General features: G+C 46.2%; 1 protein-coding gene across 6 annotated transcripts in view; it reads left to right on the forward strand.

Moving 5' to 3' along the window:
• Atg5 (autophagy related 5) overlaps positions 1–17,075 on the forward strand; it is a 90,387-nt gene that overhangs the window by 67,244 nt on the left and 6,068 nt on the right. For all 6 annotated transcript variants that reach the window (NM_001399021.1, NM_001399020.1, NM_001014250.2 and 3 more), the window contains 1 exon segment: positions 5,973–6,090. In NM_001399021.1, coding sequence (NP_001385950.1) covers positions 5,973–6,090 — 118 coding nt within the window.

Raw genomic sequence — 17,075 nt, forward strand, 5'->3', positions numbered from 1 at the left:
TTCAGCATTGTCTAGACAGAATTACAAGTATAATAATCTCAGCGAGACAAAACAAACCTTAGCCAGATGTGAGGATGTATTTGGATGCGTGCTTGTCGTTTAATCACGGTCTCCATTAAGGCCCTGCTGCTTTAGAGATTAAGTGTTCCTGGCCCTGATAATGACAGCTTTTCAGATCTAATTATTATTTCTCGGTGTCGTTGGGAATATTGAAAGGGGGCTGCAGAGTATTTTAGCAGGCCCACTCACGTGCTCCTTTTCAAGTCTCCATTTCCCTCCGTAAGGGATGAAAGGCCCGAGCCCCTGCTCCTCTCCCTGGGCCCTCTCACCTTCCCCAGAGACTCGACTGTAAAGTCCTCAGCCTCGTCTGAACTGCTCGGTTCAGATTACTTAGTGCCTCTTGTGACTGTGCATTTCTTAAGCTAATTTAAATATCATCATAATTAATCATAGGTGACGTCCCCCAGCTCATCAGATTGAGAAGTGGACTCGAAGTGTTGGGTCTCTCCAAGACGGTGCTTTGTGTTAGGAGTTGGGATTCCAGTCACACTTGTTTCTTCTGCTAGGCTCTGTCCACTGACCCTCAGCTGGGGTTTGCTAGCCACTAGTTTCCAACAAGCGCTTTACTCCTGGTTCCCATGAATTCTGAAATGCGATTATCTCTTCCCTCATTAACAATAAACCAGGAGGATGGGGATTTAGCTCAGCGGTAGAGCGCTTGCCTAGCAAGCGCAAGGCCCTGGGTTCGGTCCCCAGCTCCGAAAAAAAGAACAAAAAAAAAAAAAAAAACAATAAACCAAACTCTGTTAGGAGTTGGAAGCTCGAGGCCATCTGGATTTCACCTTGGTTTTCGTCGTCTTTTGAAATGGTGTTCACGTACGACATGCTGTGCAGTCACTGGGTGTCTCTCACTCTTAGAGCGTAACCTTGTGTAACCTGTTAGGGTTTGGGAGTTTTCTTTTGTCTTTGGTGTTTTGGTTTTGTTTTTGTTTTTTCTCCCTCTCTATTTTTGTTCCTATTGGTGAGAAACCTGGGTTTGATTTGCTTTAGTCTGGTGGCCCAGCCTTGCTCACGGTAGGCAAGTGATCAAGCTGTGCGTGACCCGAGCCCTGAGAGTGAAGTTCTGTGTTCCGGCTTTATTTTATTTCCTCAGAGCATCGAGGTTGTGTTTCTGCTGCCATTTATCACTGTATCACAGTCCCTTGTGTGCCGCCCGTCTGTTCATGAGGAGCCCTGGTAAGGAAGTGCAGCACAGCTTTAATGAAGCCTCCCAGTACAAGACACTAGAGTCCGAGTGCTTCCCGGCTCTCCACTCGGGCTTGTGCTACGAGGAAGCGTCACTGCCCTGCGTAGTCACCGTGCCCATCACCACGACGGCCTTACCACTGTGAATGGAATGGAAGAAGCTGTGCTTTAACGATGGAGTCTGTCAGTGATAGAGGAAAAATGGAGTCTTTCAATGGTATAGGGAAAACTAACGGCTAGAGCAAGGAGATCCTGTGACCTAGCAATTGTCAAGGGTTTAGTTTTAGAAAGTATCATTTGTGCAGCATTGGGTTTTATTATTTTTTTAAGGATTTTTAATTTAAAGCATAGTTATTCTAATGCCTGCGCGATGTTAAACCTTTGGAGAACTACTGTTAGGGAATTCTGCCCAGCCTTTAATAAGTCAGCCCCGTCTCATCATTAGGTTATACCCAATTGAAGTCTTAAGTAGAAACCTCTCTGGAACACTGTTCTTTCTTTTGAATTAAAGCTAGTTCTAAGTTTTGCTGCCCTGAGCATTATTGCTGTGTGACAAATTTTTTTTCTGGGAAGACACAACACACAGGTCTGTTCACCCCAGATAGGGTATGGATACCACCGAAGTCCAAGTTCGTGAACCAGTAAGTTTTATTGGGGTTATTTACAGGAGTATGGGTAAGAGGTTACTCACTGAAGTAGAAATGGCTCAAAGCAGCCGCATCACCAATGCCTGCCCAGCAGGAATGGCAGCTCGCAAAAGCTAGGAACTGGAACACACTGTACAGCCTGCAGACAGCTCAGCAGGTTACAGAGTGTCCCTTCCAAGTGCCTTAGTTGGTCTAAACCCCTTCCAGGCAGCTAGTCTGGTCTCAGAGTTGTCTTAGCCCCTCAGCCTGTCTGATAGTCTTCCCTTCAAGGAAAGGGGCTCTCAGCATTTATTCTTTTCTGTGGTAGGAGAGGCCTTGTGAATCTGGTCAGTTCCAGGAACTTCCTGAAGCTGTTTTCAATTGTCTTCCTGCTTAAGCTTCTCTGCAGGGTGGAATGTTTTGCCCTCATCTGTATACAGCCATGTGTGTTTGTAATGTAGTTACTTTTCATTGTGTTCATAGTTCTGTAAGAATATAACCGCCATCTAGTTCTTTTTCATTTCAGAGACTATATATACTCTTTGACAGTGCCTTAAAAATCAGACAGAGATGCCTGAGAATCAGACTTGATCCTAGTTTGTGAGTGTCTCTTATACTGTTTATGTGTTTTCTAATCTCTAAATGACCAGAGTGAGCCTCGTAAACCAGCTGAGGTAAGCTGGAGTCGTCCTGTCAGTACTGATACAGTTACTGACTGATGGCCTCCGCTGTGTTTGGCAGCCTTTTTCTTTACATTTTCTCTGGTCAGTGCAAACAACACTTCCCTTTGGAGAATTGACTTGGTAGCCATTTTATGGTATTGAATTAAGATGTGTTATTGTGGACATTTGTTTTTCGATGCTGGAATTAGAGTTTCTTTTTTAACATGTGACTGTGACCATTTGGCTTTTCCTGTTTAGCCTGTTGTTTGTAAGTAATCTCATAACTGAGCTACCTCAGGGTGCTGCTGCTGCTCGGTGTGAGAACGGAGTCCTGTACAGTTCACTGTGGCATTACTGGTCTCAGCTCCAGTCTCTGCTGGCTGCTTCTCTCTGTTGGGAATGCAGTGCGGCCCCTCCACATCCCTACCTCCCCGCCGGCCTGTGCAGGCAGGCGGTGGCCTGAGGAAGCCTGTAACGTGCCACCTTCACTTCATCACCTACCTAGGCTGTCCCGTGCTGCTTTCCATTACTGTGGAGAAAAGGCCTCTTTCATCAGGTCACTTCCCTTACTAAACGTCTTAAAAGCCTCTTGGAGACCGGGAAGACAGACAGCCCTAAGTGGGTGGTGGCGATGGGAAGTGATTGCCCCTAGTCCCTTCTCATTTCTTTTCTAACAGGATTTCCCTAGCTTTATTATCTTTGTGTAGTTGATCAGTTACCAAGACATGATAGGGTTTTTTAATGTATGTACTAAATTATAGGCTTTATAAATAAAAGGATAACAGTAAATTTTAACTGTTAGTAAAGGTAACCAAATTATTTCTGATGAGTGTTGCTGGGCTATTGTTCTTTGTAGAATTTGTTTTTATTATTGCCACAAGCTCTCAGCTATGTTGTTCACATATAGTCGAGCGTTTATTGGCTATCCCCTAAATTGCTCACACTTCCATAGTGTTTTCCTTGTGTGTTAGCTTCTGTTAGTTCTTAAAGTGTTAGCTTTTTCAAAAAGACTAAGAACTTCCTCTGATTAAAAGTGTGTGGATACACACACACACACACACACACACACACACACACACACACCTCCCTATCCCTAAAGGTTTATCTTTTTGTGCAGGTATTTGAAGTAAAATTCTTAGATTAAGCATATCTTGGGACTTTTTTTTCATACCAAGAGGTTTAAAATTAAAACTTAACATCATAAAATGGACTAACAGTTGAGGTAAAAAGAAATAATTTTCATTTCATAAACTGTGCTTGGCACAGTCTTCTAACAACACACGAAGTAAGTTGAGTTGGAGCTACAGACCGCTCCTGAGGCGGCGTGGAGGCAGGGCGGTAAGGTCCTGGCCAGTCTGAGCGACCTGACTGCAAGGCTGCACTCTGGTCACCGATGAAGGAAGGTGAGCAGAGCAATGAAGTCTGCCGGAGTGGCCATCCTGCTGCTTTGTTGCCCCAGGAACCCCACCACTGTAACTCTTGTGAGAAATTTCTTTTTAATGCAGTCGTCAGGCAGGGTTCTTTTGGGGGCAGTGTTTGTTTTTTGAAGATATTTTTACTTATACTTGGACAATTCCACATGAATGCAGTTGCCTTGATCATACTTAACACAAATCCCAGTATCCCGTTTCCCTTCATGCCTTCTTTGTCCTCTTCCTTCTCTTCCTTTTCCTCCTTCCTCTTCTCTTCTCTTCCTCCTCCCCCTCCTCCCCCTCCCCTCCCCCTCCCCCTCCCCCTCCTCCTTCAGTAACTCAGTCCAGTTAATACTTCCTGTATGCACCTTAGGTGTGGGGCTGTACCACACACCCAAAGGATAATGAGTCTCTTTCAACAGCTTGAAACTGTCAGTCACTCCTCAGCTCTGAGTGGGACTCTCTGAGCCCCTCCTTCCCCTGTCGTGCTGTAAAGTTGACTGGTTTGAACTTGTCTAGGTAACCACAGCTGCTGTGTGCTCCTGAGTGCACTGTCCACATCACGTCTACAGGACAGCATGTCACCGCACTCCTCTGCATGGTCTGACCCTCCACCCCCTCCCGCCAACACACGTACTTCTGTGAGTTGTGAGCCTTGGGTGTAAGAAGGTTGATAATAGACTTCCTCTTTAGGGACGAACACCCAGTGACTTACTAAAGCCTTGGACCAGCCAAGTGTCTCCATCACTGCAAAAAGCGTCTCTGAGCACAGTTCAGAGCAGCGCTTATCCGTAGGTGTGGGTGGAAACCACTTCAACAGTGTGACTCTAGCACAGCAGCCATGGCGGTTCTCCACCATGCCATGGGGGTTTGACCAGGAGACCCCATAGAGGTCAAGGCCAGTAGTTCAGCATCTTGGGCATGGCTTGTGTGGCAGGTCACTGTGCATCAGGGACCACCACTGGGTAATGCTGTTGATGGCTTTCCTCCCCCAGGGCCCTGTGCAGCACCTTCCCGAACTATGAAAGCTAGCCAGCAGGAAGGAATTTCCAAGTCAGTTCCAAATTGATTTCTCTACGTCCTGCAACCAGAGTGTGTGCTGTCTTTAGCAATGTGGCCTCACTATCTGGTTATGGTGGGCAACCAAGAGCAGCGGTAGTACGCTGTGTTGTTTGGGTAGTCTAGGGGCCTTGACCAGAAACTCTAGCAGGGAGATAGCCCACACCCAGCACTGAAATCCTTACCTCTCTCAAACCTTGGACCCTTGATGTGAATTCATTGCTATGAAATGTCTATTGCCCCACTTAACTCTCTTACAATAGACTCATTTAAAAAGCTCCGTTTTAAAGATTGGAAAAAAGTGAAAGGGAAAGGAGGAAAGGAAAGGAAGAAAGGAAAGGGAAGGAAGGAAGGAAAGAAAGAAGGAAAGAAAGAAAGGAAGGAAGAAAGAAAGAAAGAAAGAAAGAAAGAAAGAAAGAAAGAAAAAGAAAGAAGGAAGGAAAGAGAAAGAAAAAAACAAAGAAACAAAGAAATGTGAACCTTTTGCCTGTGTGTATGCCTATATACCATATGCATACCTGGTCCTCATGGATGCCAGAAAAGGTGGTAATTCCCCTGGAATCTCCTGGAACAAGAGTGACAGATGGTTGGTTGTGAGCCACCCTGTGGGTGCTATGCCCCAAATCCCAGCCCTTTGGAAGAGCAACTGGTACTCTTAACCCATGAGTTGTATCTTTACCCCCTTAAAAAGCCTCCCTCCAGCCAGGATTATTTCTGTACTTGGTGGTTGCATCATATCACTTACGGTGTCTGAGATTCCATTCTTGCATGAATTTGATTGACCAGCATTTATTATGTTACCCTTTTCCCCAGTGATCTCGCGTCAGTGATCCTGACAATTACTGTCTGCATTTATGGTTCTGCCACATCTGAAGACACTGATGCCCTTCGTGCTTGTGATCTCTGTGTCTGTAGTCAGCAGCAACAGCAACAAAGACTTACTCGCCTGGGTTTTTATTTTCCGATAGACCACAACTGAACGGCCTTTCATTCAGAAGCTGTTCCGTCCTGTGGCCGCAGATGGACAGCTGCATACCCTTGGAGATCTCCTAAGAGAAGTCTGTCCTTCCGCAGTCGCCCCTGAAGGTAAGGTTCTTAGCAACTGCCACACGTTGCTGTCGCGTTCTCTTGTGAAGCTTTGGTGCTGAGGTAAATGAGTGCTCTATGCTGGCACATTTCCGGGAGGATTTCCCTTACCTTTAAGGGAAAGTCTTTTTGTTTCGTAGCACTTGTCACAAACAGGTCAGTTCTGTCTGGCAAAACAAATAGACTTGTGCCTGGGGCTTTGTAAGTATTAGTCTAATGAATTTGTATATTTGAAAATCCGTACACATAAACATGTATTTGAGATGCTTGGCACGAAATGTGTTTCAAATTTCTTTCAGAAGTTAAATATTTGCATACATGTAATGAGTTATTTGGGGATAGAATGCAAGCTTAAATATCAAATTTGTGCATGCACACGGATCCACCTACTTACACACACAGAGTAAAGGTGATTTCCCTGGTATTTTTAGTGTGCCTACAGTTTTATGTGAGCTGTCACGTGCGGTCAGCTGTGGAGTTTTCCACATGTGCTGTTACGTCAATGCTAAAGTCAGTGTGGGCCTTTCAGATTTCCACCTGAGAGCTGCTATATATATGCGCATGTACACACACACATGCATATGACACAGATGCAGGTGTCCTGCTGCTTTTCGTACCCATCCACTGCCCACTAAGTAAGTAGTTCTCAGGTGCAGCCTTCGGTCTGTCACAGAGTCATCATTGATTACCTTTGTAAGAGTAATCCTCAGTGGTGGATGACCGTCCTCATCTACACACCGACCTGGTGGGGAGGAGGCAAGGAATTATTAAACATGAAAGCAATACTTCAGTACTTTCTTATGAAATAATCTAAGGAAGTGGTTTTCCTAAGAAACAGAATTAGAACCAGTGTGGACATAGGGACAGGACTAAATCAGAAGGGGTTAAGCAAAAAGAGCAGACCATGAACCACAACACAAAATCACTGAACATAGACAAGATTTATTGGTTTTAGAGGTTCTTAGTATGTTTTACGAAGTCTCAGTGTGTCACTTGCCTCACCTGAGCTCCTAAACTCTATATCAGGGCATCTCAGGCTCTCCCAAAAGCCTTCTATCTCTAAGGTAGGGTAAGTGTTCCCTGACCATTGGAATTCCTGAATTCCTTGTGTGGCTTACCCCAAGTGCTATTATCTATGACAACTAACATGACACTAAGCTGTTGTCTGCCTTGGTCACTGTCCCACCCTACTGTTTTATATCGTTAACTTTCTCGGAAGCCTTCCTGCCATTCAGTAAGTTTGATATCTCCACAGCTTTTTAGTAACCTCTGCAGAGCTCTGTCAGAACTTGGAGTAGAACATTTTTGTCCCCTCAGAAGGTTCCCTTCTACACTCTTGGAGCTGACCGCTAGCCAGAAGCAACCATTGGTCAGCTCTCTGTCTCTATGATTTGCCTTTTAAAAATCATGTAAATATATAAATAATATAATAATATAAACATTAATATAAATTTAAATAAACTGAATATGATAAGTAGACCTGCAGCCCAGCATAATGGGGACTTGTTGGTTGGTTGGTTGGTTTTAGCAAGTGTCAGGAGCTTCTTTTCGTTGAGGAGTCCTACTGCTCAGGTGAACATGTCACAGCACATTTTTCCACCTCTTTACTTTTCAGCTGTGAGCATTGGCGTGGATCTTTCCAGGAACGCGTTTCAATACCCAAGGTAGATTCCACAGGGAATGTGCTGGTCTCCCCCAGTCCCACCCGTGCCGCACCAGGGACGTGCTCTACACTGACCCTGATGGCTATGTGTGGGCATCTCACAGCCATGAGGCTCTGTTTCCCTCTCGGATTTTCCTCCTGGTAACTGTCCGCTGTCTCGATCGTGTAGGGAAGCTGGTCTGTGCGATGTGCTGAGCAAGCTGAGGGGCAGCAGACTCTGTTCACCTGCCCTTACTGCCCCTCACAGGTGCCTTCGATGAAACAGCCCGCGTTTTATTATTTCCCTAATACTCTGTTTTAAGAAATATTTAAATATTCTGGAAGAACTTTCTCTGGAGATTTTTTTTTTCCCAAAATCTATGGTCTGTCTTTTCATTTTCTTCTGAAGGGTAAATAGTTTTAATTCTGATGGAGTCCTAGTCAGTTGTTAATGGGCTGTGTTTAGGGTTTTTTTAATATCTTCTAGTAGATAATATATTTGTGTACTTTCAAAATAACGAAAGTTTATATGCAGTAACTCAGAGCAATCTCTCTGCCTTGGGTCCTGTTGGAGGCACAGTGGCATTTTCACTGTCTAATTCCTGTCCACTCAAGTGTTAGAAATTGGAACCCTTTATGGTTCATGCATACTCTTCCAGCACTCGTTAGAAGATGACAGACCTTGTGAGTGTCTTCACTACATCTCCAGGGCTGTGAAATAAAAAGGTATTTCCCCATTTTATCTGTGGTAAGGTCTACAGTTCCCATGCCCACGTTCTCTTTAAACAGCCCTCTTTCCTTGACTAGCGCTCTTCTGGCCTACAACTCACTGTATAAATCACAGCCATCCTCCTGTCTCTGCCTCCTGGGTGCTGGCCTTATAGGCATGTGCTATCATGCTTAGCCTTAATCTGTTTCCAGAAATGTCATTTCAAGTGTATTTCTTTTTTTTTTTTTTTTTTTTTTTTATTAACTTGAGTATTTCTTATATACATTTCGAGTGTTATTCCCTTTCCCGGTATCCGGGCAAACATCCCCCTCCCCCCTCCCCTTCCTTATGGGTGTTCCCCTCCCCATCCTCCCCCCATTGCCACCCTCCCCCCCATAGTCTAGTTCACTGGGGGTTCAGTCTTAGCAGGACCCAGGGCTTCCCCTTCCACTGGTGCTCTTACTAGGATATTCATTGCTACCCTATGGGGTCAGAGTCCAGGGTCAGTCCATGTATAGTCTTTAGGTAGTGGCTTAGTCCCTGGAAGCTCTGGTTGCTTGGCATTGTTGTACATTCAAGTGTATTTCTTTATATGGACATATAGGATCCTTGATCACTGTGTATGAGACCATTAAACCCGGTCTCCAGAGTCTGTAATGAGTGGCCTGTGTTTCCTGCAGGGTTCACTTGTGCTTTGTTTATTAAAAGGAACCTTTGATAGTCCTTTTAATCCAAGCAATAGGTTGAAATTTTAATTTCTTTCTCTGACTTGCCATTTGAGGTCATTTACTTCCTGGTTGCCAGTTTCTGGCTGTTAGGAGTGGTTGAGGAAGGTTTGAAGGGAAGAGTGGGGAGTCAGAGCACCTTTACATTTGTAGAGAGCTGTGGGGGCAGAGCCTGCATTGTTAGCCCAAGCTTTACATTTCTAGACATTCAGTACCTCCTGGCTCTCCAGCTGGGGGAGGAGGTTAAGAACTGCAGTCTTCAGGAGCTTTACCTTCTGAGGTGCCTCTCCTCTGCTCTCCTCTCCTCTCCTCTCCTCTCCTCTCCTCTCCTCTCCTCTCCTCTCCTGTGCTCTCCTCTGCTCTGCTCTGCTCTCCTCTCCTCTCCTCTGCTCTGCTCTCCTCTGCTCTGCTCTCCTCTGCTCTCCTCTGCTCTCCTCTGCTCTGCTCTCCTCTCCTCTCCTCTGCTCTCCTCTCCTCTGCTCTCCTCTCCTCTACTCTCCTCTGCTCTCCTCGCCTCTGCTCTACTCTCCTCTGCTCTGCTCTGCTCTGCTCTCCTCTCCTCTCTCCTCTCCTCTGCTCTCCTCTCCTCTCCTCTGCTCTCCTCTGCTCTCCTCTCCTCTGCTCTCCTCTCCTCTCCTCTGCTCTCCTCTCTTCTCTGCTCTCCTCTGCTCTCCTCTCCTCTGCTCTCCTCTCCTTTTCTTTCCTCTCCTCTCCTCTCATCTCCTCTGCTCTCCTCTCCTTTTCTTTCCTCTCCTCTGCTCTCCTCTCCTTTTCTTTCCTCTCCTCTGCTCTCCTCTGCTCTGCTCTCCTCTCCTCTGCTCTCCTCTCCTTTTCTTTCCTCTCCTCTGCTCTCCTCTGCTCTCCTCTCCTTTTCTTTCCTCTTCTCTGCTCTCCTCTTCTCATTCAGACCTGGTGGGGAGGAGGCAGGAATTATTACACATGAAAGCACATGTTTCCTCTCCTCTCGTCTCTGTCTCTGTCTCTCTCTCTCTCTCTCTCTCTCCCCCCCCCTCTCCCTCCCCCCCCTCTCTCTCACACACACACACACACACACACACACACACACACGGGCTTGGGGGGGACTTTGGGTTCTCATAATGCATGTTATGTTAGGTCAGAGAACAACTTTCAGGAGACAGTTTCCCCTACCACTGCAGGCTCCAAGGAACAAACGCACAGACATAACATGCAGACACAACACCAGACTGTCTCAGGTGAATAGCAGGCTTTTCCCCTCCATGTTTCATTGACAGCACATAGATAGTATCAGGGTGCCATGATAAGCTTCATACCATGAAGTGGGGCATATCCTCAGTTCTGTCTTTCTGGAAGACTTTTATCTTTGCCTCTTTTCATTTCATATTTACGTTTAGAAAAACATCATTTAGAATCTGTGGGGAAGAATCAGAAGCTTCAAGTCCACTGTCAGAGTGGAGCATTTTGACAAACCTGCACTCGAGCTGAGAGTGAAGACTTGAAATGTGGGTGTGTGTGGATGAGAACTAGCTGTCACCACATGATAAAAAGAGAGTCCTCCAAGATCCCCTGTGGCACCGTGCCCTGCTCCTCCTGTCCCCGTGCAGTGGAATGTGCTGCATTATGACCGTGAGGTTGGGGTCTGGAGGATGCAGCGAGCACCTTTGTGCTCTCCCTCTGATCTGCGAGTGCTTAGAGGCCTTAGCCACAGTGGGAGGAGCAAACCACAGGTGAGCACAGGTACGTGGGGCTGGTCTCGGGGCTAAAGTGACTCGGAGACCTTCTCTTCTGTACTAGGCCGGAAGTCACACACCTTCCTCTCAGTGTGAGGAAGCAGGCCCAGCCTCGGGCTGGGGTGTGGCTGGGCACCTGCTGCCCGCCCCCAGCCTGAGTGGACTTCCTGGGAGCCACCTGATGGAAGGCGAGAGCTAGCTCCCCAGAGTTGTCTTCTAACACACAGAATGAGTAAATTAAATGCTAATATTTAAAACACCAAAAGCCACTGCTTAATTTTTATTTAGGAGAACATAAAATGCCTGTAAATTTCACTGAGTCATACTTTATTTCCCAATGTTCCAATATAATAATAAAACCCAGTAAGCTACGTAGTGTAACAAGCCTCCATTCTTTCTTTTTATTTGGGAATTTTACACAGTGTACTCCTATCACACGCCTCAGCCCTTCCAGGTCCACCCACCACCACTCTTTTCCCTCCCCAAAAGAGAAGGGAAAAAATACATACAGTCCAGTTTGTATTGCCCATGTACTCACTGGAGCACGGTCAGACTCTGAGTAGCCAGCCTCTTAGGGACAACCCCCTGCGTGCGTACGTGCATGCGTGCGAGCACCCTCTCCCCAAGCGCCAGTATCTGTCCTCTGTGATGAGGTGCACTTCAGCATCCACATCACAATTTTGTTCCCATGGCTTCCTGTCAGACTGACAAACCTTCATTCTTCTTTTGAGAAATTTCCTTCAAGGTTTCATTGATTCATTATTTGTATTGGACTGTTTTCATGATTTTATATCTAGTATTACACAAGCAGCCAGGTGAAGACAGACTCAGTCCACGCATGTCAAGGTGGTACTGGTGTCCTGCGGCTCTCCCACTGGGGAGCTGATAGTTCAGCAAGTGCTCTGTTGTCCCTGCCCAGCTCCTCCCACAGCTGTGCACTCCCGTCCTCCTTCATACCTTCCTCTCAACTGTTTGCCTTCCGGGTCCCATGTGATGGCTTAATTTTATCTCCTTCACGCTTTCTCTGTCTTGTATATGTTGTCCTGTTGCCCTAAGATACGAAAGATGCAGTGCGGTGGCGTTCTCTGCAGAAAGCGTTGGAATGGACAGGAAGCTGTCGAGCTGTGGGGTGACCCACACGGAAGCCGTGAGGGTGAGGGAGAGCAGAGAGTGAGTCTTAAGGAAGACGCACAGAAGGTAGACGGCGAAAGGGCAGGGCTCAGGCCACACATCCATGCCCACTGGGAAACCGTCACCAGCTCCCTGTGTGCTGTATAGCCTAAAGGCTAATGCCCACTGTTTGCTGAGAGAGTTTGTCTGCCTAGTCTTGAGATAAGCCTGAAGTTGACAGTGATCTCAGAAGCAGTGTCAAGTCACCATTGAATTCAGTGAAAACTTAGGCTGGGACGTGGAATGTCCAACTCAGGTGATCTATCTTCAGAATCATTTCCTTTGTGCAGGGTGTGTGTGTGTGTGTGTGTGTGTGTGTGTGTGTGTGTGTGTGTGTGTGTGTGTGTGTGTGCGTGCGCGCGTGTGCGTGTGCACTTGTGTGATAGTCTTAGTTGGGACCTCAAGAATCCGGCTGCCTCTGCCTTTCAAATGCTGAAGCTGAAGGTGGGCTACCATGCCTGGCAGTGATCTTATTTTTAATATTCTTTATGAGAAACCACAGAAGTCTAAAGAGTAGAATTTTAATGAATCCATATTTTTCCTTGCTCTAGATGGTTTCTGTACAGTAATTCTCCATATGGAGTGTTGATTTCACACACAGCAGCTGGGGTGGGAACAAAACCCCCGAGGCAGGTCCTACAGGTGGTGGACAGGATTAAAGCTCCCTGTTGCCGGTGTGACAATGTGAGTTCTCACTGCAGTCGTCACAGTGGTCGCTGGGCCACTGTTCCCACAGCAGTGAGCAATCATCAGTCACAACTGCAGGCCCCGCCCCTGTCCCCACTCCCCCACCCCTGCCTCACACAGTGTGGAAGAATGAGGTAATGACTTTATAACTCTAGTCACTTTCTCATCACTGACTGTGAACTAGAGTCTCTGTCTCTGCCTCTGACATTCAAGTTAGACAGTCATTGGGAATTTCAGTGGATCTAGGTGTCTGAGTTATGCAATAAGTTACTTTCCTGTTGTAGTCTGTAGAATGTGAGACCTCACTGTCTTGTTCGTTTCTAAGGTTTTCAGTTAGACTGGCATTTCTTTTGTCTAGGTTTGTTAATTTTTTTTTTTTTTTGGTTCTTTTTTTTCGGAGCTGGGGACCGAACCCAGGGCCTTGCAGTTGCTAGGCAAGCGCTCTACCTCTGAGCCAAATCCCCAACCCCCTGTTAATATATTTTTATACACAAAGTTTTACAGGAAACTTATAAAGGCCAGTTATACCTTCACTTACGACAAGACTTCCATGCCACTGATTGACTTTTAGAGACTAGCTTCTGGCCAGCTTTAAACATGCCGGAAGTGTGATCGCAGGAGGAGAGAGAAGCATGTTTGATGGCAGCGTCCCCACCGTCACTTCATGCTCTCCTTGTAGCAGGCTTGTGTATCATCATATAACTCACTGGAGCACAGGGGCACGGAAGTAGGTTAAGATGCTGTAGGCACTAAGGGGGCGCTTGCCGTTGGCAGAGGAAGACTGCCATAGTGATCCACAGAGCAGTGGGTTGCCCTGTCGTGGGAGGGAGCCCTCCTTTTTAGTTTCTTCCCAGCCTGGTGTTTGTTGTCCTCCATTCTTGATTGTATTTACATTTTGTGAACGAAACGCTGTCTACAGTGGGAAGTCTAAAAGCATTTTAGATGTTGGCCCTTTGGGAGCGAAGATCTACTATAATCCTTGATAAGGTTCAACTCAACTTGGTAATTGTAGTTTATTAAGTTATCACTCACTGTGAGTGTAAATGAGTCCTGATTGTTCTCCTCTCTCCATCCCCACACTTTGTCCATCGCACAGGCTGACTAATCCTGATAGTCCAGAATCTCTTCAGATCTACATCCACTGATACAGGCCTTTTCTTAAGTCAGAGAACTCCATTCATTATTTTCTTTCTGCACTAATGAAGGTGATGTGATGCTGGATCCAGCAAAGGATGCCTCTGATTTCCCTTGCATGATCACTTCTTTTTCTCCAGTGAAAACTGAAAGCCTGGGTTTGTGCAGACTTCCCCGCTGCCGGGCCAGAAAGTGAACTTACATGTGCACACACAGTTCTGTGTTCTGAGTTCTCTGTCCCTCAGCCTTGACACATGGTGACAGTCACGTGGATGGACTGCCAACTGTGAGCTCTGTGCAAGCATAGCGGTAGTGTCCTTAGCAGTAACCATGCCTGGTGGCGTGAGGTCAGAACCCAAAGCGGGAAGAACTCATCCAAACTTACCCTCTCTGCCTGCTGCCCATGTGCCGCGGTGCACAAACAGCAGTAGTTTTTAAAGAAAATACTTTGAAATCTCTAGTCTTTTAATTGTATCCATTTTTTTTAAGTGAACAAGGCTTTCTGTTTACCTTTTACCTTACTTTAAATGGTGGCCATGAGGCTCTTAATCAGTTTAAATAGTCTAAACAGTCACTAACTGACGTCTCTATTATGATAAGCTTTTAACTTTAAATGTTGGTTTATGTCCTTCTCACTAAGAAGTACAAGGCTGTAAGCAAAAGCGAGGAGAATGCATGTGCTTAGAGGTTGCTGATAAGATGTAGAGCCAAGGCTCGGAAAGCATTTTAGAAATCGAATACTGCATATAATAGAAATACATGGAAAGTATTTTAAAAATCAAATACTGTATATACTATATATTTCCACATGGAAAGGAACACAGGGACTGTGAATGCTCCTTTTAACTGCAGAGTGAGCGTAGCCCGGGAAGATGTTAATGGAGTGGAGTGGTAAAGGCTCGAGGCTCTCTGATAAACAGCACTCTCCTTCTGTTTGTGATCCCGGATGAAAGCTCTGAGCTCAGGCGTACTCATCTCTACTACCGCCCCATGTAGTGTGCTCTCAAGATGAAGACCTCACTCCCCAGGAAGCAGTTCTGCGTAAGATTAATTGCCCTTTAAGATCGGTGTTTGATGTATTCCTTTGGCCATATCCTGGCTTGCTTTAACCCCCCTGACCTGACCTCACTGACTATTGCCACCGAGGCCGAGTCAGAGCATGATGTATGCGCTTCAGATTTCAGCCTGTGCTGTCTCATGTCGCTGGCTTCAGGCCACATTTTGTTCATGAGCAGATCTGAGGAATCTGTCAGATAAGAGAAAAATTGTTCAGACTAGTCAGTAGTAATCAAGAAGCTTGTCTCCTTATTGGTCTTAAAACTTTCTTAAAATTATTATTTTTACAAAAATTTGTTCTTGAATCATAAAGTAACCCTGAAGCTACATAGTTAAAGTGGATGTCAGTCCACTTGGACTAAGCTTTCTGTTCCTCCGTACTCAGAGGTGTGACCCTCCAAAGAGTTATTAAGCCAATGAAAACTTCTCAGTAAAGGCTGTGTTCCTTTTGATCCCTTCCTTTAGCATCCGTTTTAAACTAACACGCCAGTTGCATCGGTCAGTCAGAAAGGAACTGCAGGATGTCCCTAGAAGCCGCCCAGGCAGCCTGTTCTGAAGACCCTGCTATGCCTCTGGTTGCAGCTGCCTGGACCCCGAGCTCTGTCTCCAGTGGGCCAGTGATCACGTGGTGCGGTGTGGTGTGAGCGCTCAGGAAGCTGTGAAGAGTAGAGCAGTGTAAAAGAGCAACATTGTTCCTGCTTTGCCGTCTCTGTTTAAGTGGGGTTTTGTTGTTTGTTTGGATTGGGGGGGGGGTGTTTTGTTGTTTATCTATTTTGGTTTGGTTTGGGTTTTTTTGCGGGGTGGGGGGTGGAGGTGCTGTTTGGTTTTTTTTTGTTGTTGTTTTTTTTTTTTTGTTTTTTTGTTTTTTTGGAGCTGGGGACGGAACCCAGGGCCTTATGCTTGCTAGGCAAGCGCTCTACCACTGAGCTAAATCCCTAACCCCTATGTTTGGTTTTTGAGACAGGCTTTCTATGTCGCTCTGTAGACCAAGCTGGCCTTGGACTCATAGATCTGACTACTGGGTTTAAAGGGATGGACCACCACTTTCCCTGGTGTTTGTTTGTTTTTTTTTTTTTTAAATCTTCTTAAAAAAGAATCTTAAAGTCTTTTAAACAATATAACCATAACATGTCAGGGCTCCCTTGACTTTTCGGTGAGGTGTTTCACTGGATTTCTATGTTGAATATATTTTATGGCTTTTGAATTTTTTTTTTTGAATGTCAGTTAATTTATATATTACTGAGTCTGGGGTTTTGTGCCCCCCCCCCTTTGGAAAGTGCCACTGAATAATTAGAGGCTAAGTTCTTATAACCTCTTGGTTGTCAATCACATAATTAAGTCCATATTATTTTATATCTATTGGTGGATAACTTCTTACCATTCTTGAGAGCATGTTCCTCCCCTTCTCCTGACCCTTTTCTCACCCTGCTCTCATACTGACTCCCCCCCCACCCTCCTGGTCTTGTGTAGCCCTGCCCGGCCTGGAATGTGCTGTGTGGCCTTGAACTCTGGTTCCTTTGTTTCTGACTCTGAACTGGTAGGATTCTGAGAGAGTGCCACTTCGGCCAGCGCGGGCAGTGCTGGAGACCACATCTGAGTCGTTGTACACATTAGCGCCCTCTCTAGCGCATGAGCTACAGCCCAGACGGTTTTCTCTCTGACATTTTCCACACCGAGGAAGGTTGGAGAAAGGAGCCCACTTCGCTGGTGCCCGCCGTGCCCAGGCTTTCCTGCCGCTTCAGCTGGGCTCGCTGCTTAAGGTCAGCCTTCTAGTCTTCAAGCGGCTCTAGAGATGAGCTTTATTCACTCTCTCAAGATAAGGACTCAAAGCTAGTAAATGTTAATGGCTGACATCTGAAGGAAAGGTTTGCTGATGCAGAGTGAAAGAGTGGGGTCCTCACTAGACCTGGGAGGTCTGCCAGGTCCTCCCTAGACCTGGGAGGTCTGCCAGGACTTTGTAGAGCAGAGGTTTGCAGCCTGGGACCCTCAAGTCATGGAGAAGGTGGCCTTGGAATACACGTCAGCCTTCACTGCATACCAACCCGGCCTCCTCAGGACAATCGAAGAAAGGCTGTGAGGGCAGAGTGGTCCTAGCACACGTCTGAGAATAGACGTCACTGCAGAGGGACTGACCAGCCTGTGGGTTTGTCTTC

Source organism: Rattus norvegicus, chromosome 20 (assembly GCF_021556685.1).
Source record: "Rattus norvegicus strain SHRSP/BbbUtx chromosome 20, alternate assembly SHRSP_T2T, whole genome shotgun sequence".
NCBI lineage: Eukaryota > Metazoa > Chordata > Mammalia > Rodentia > Muridae > Rattus > Rattus norvegicus.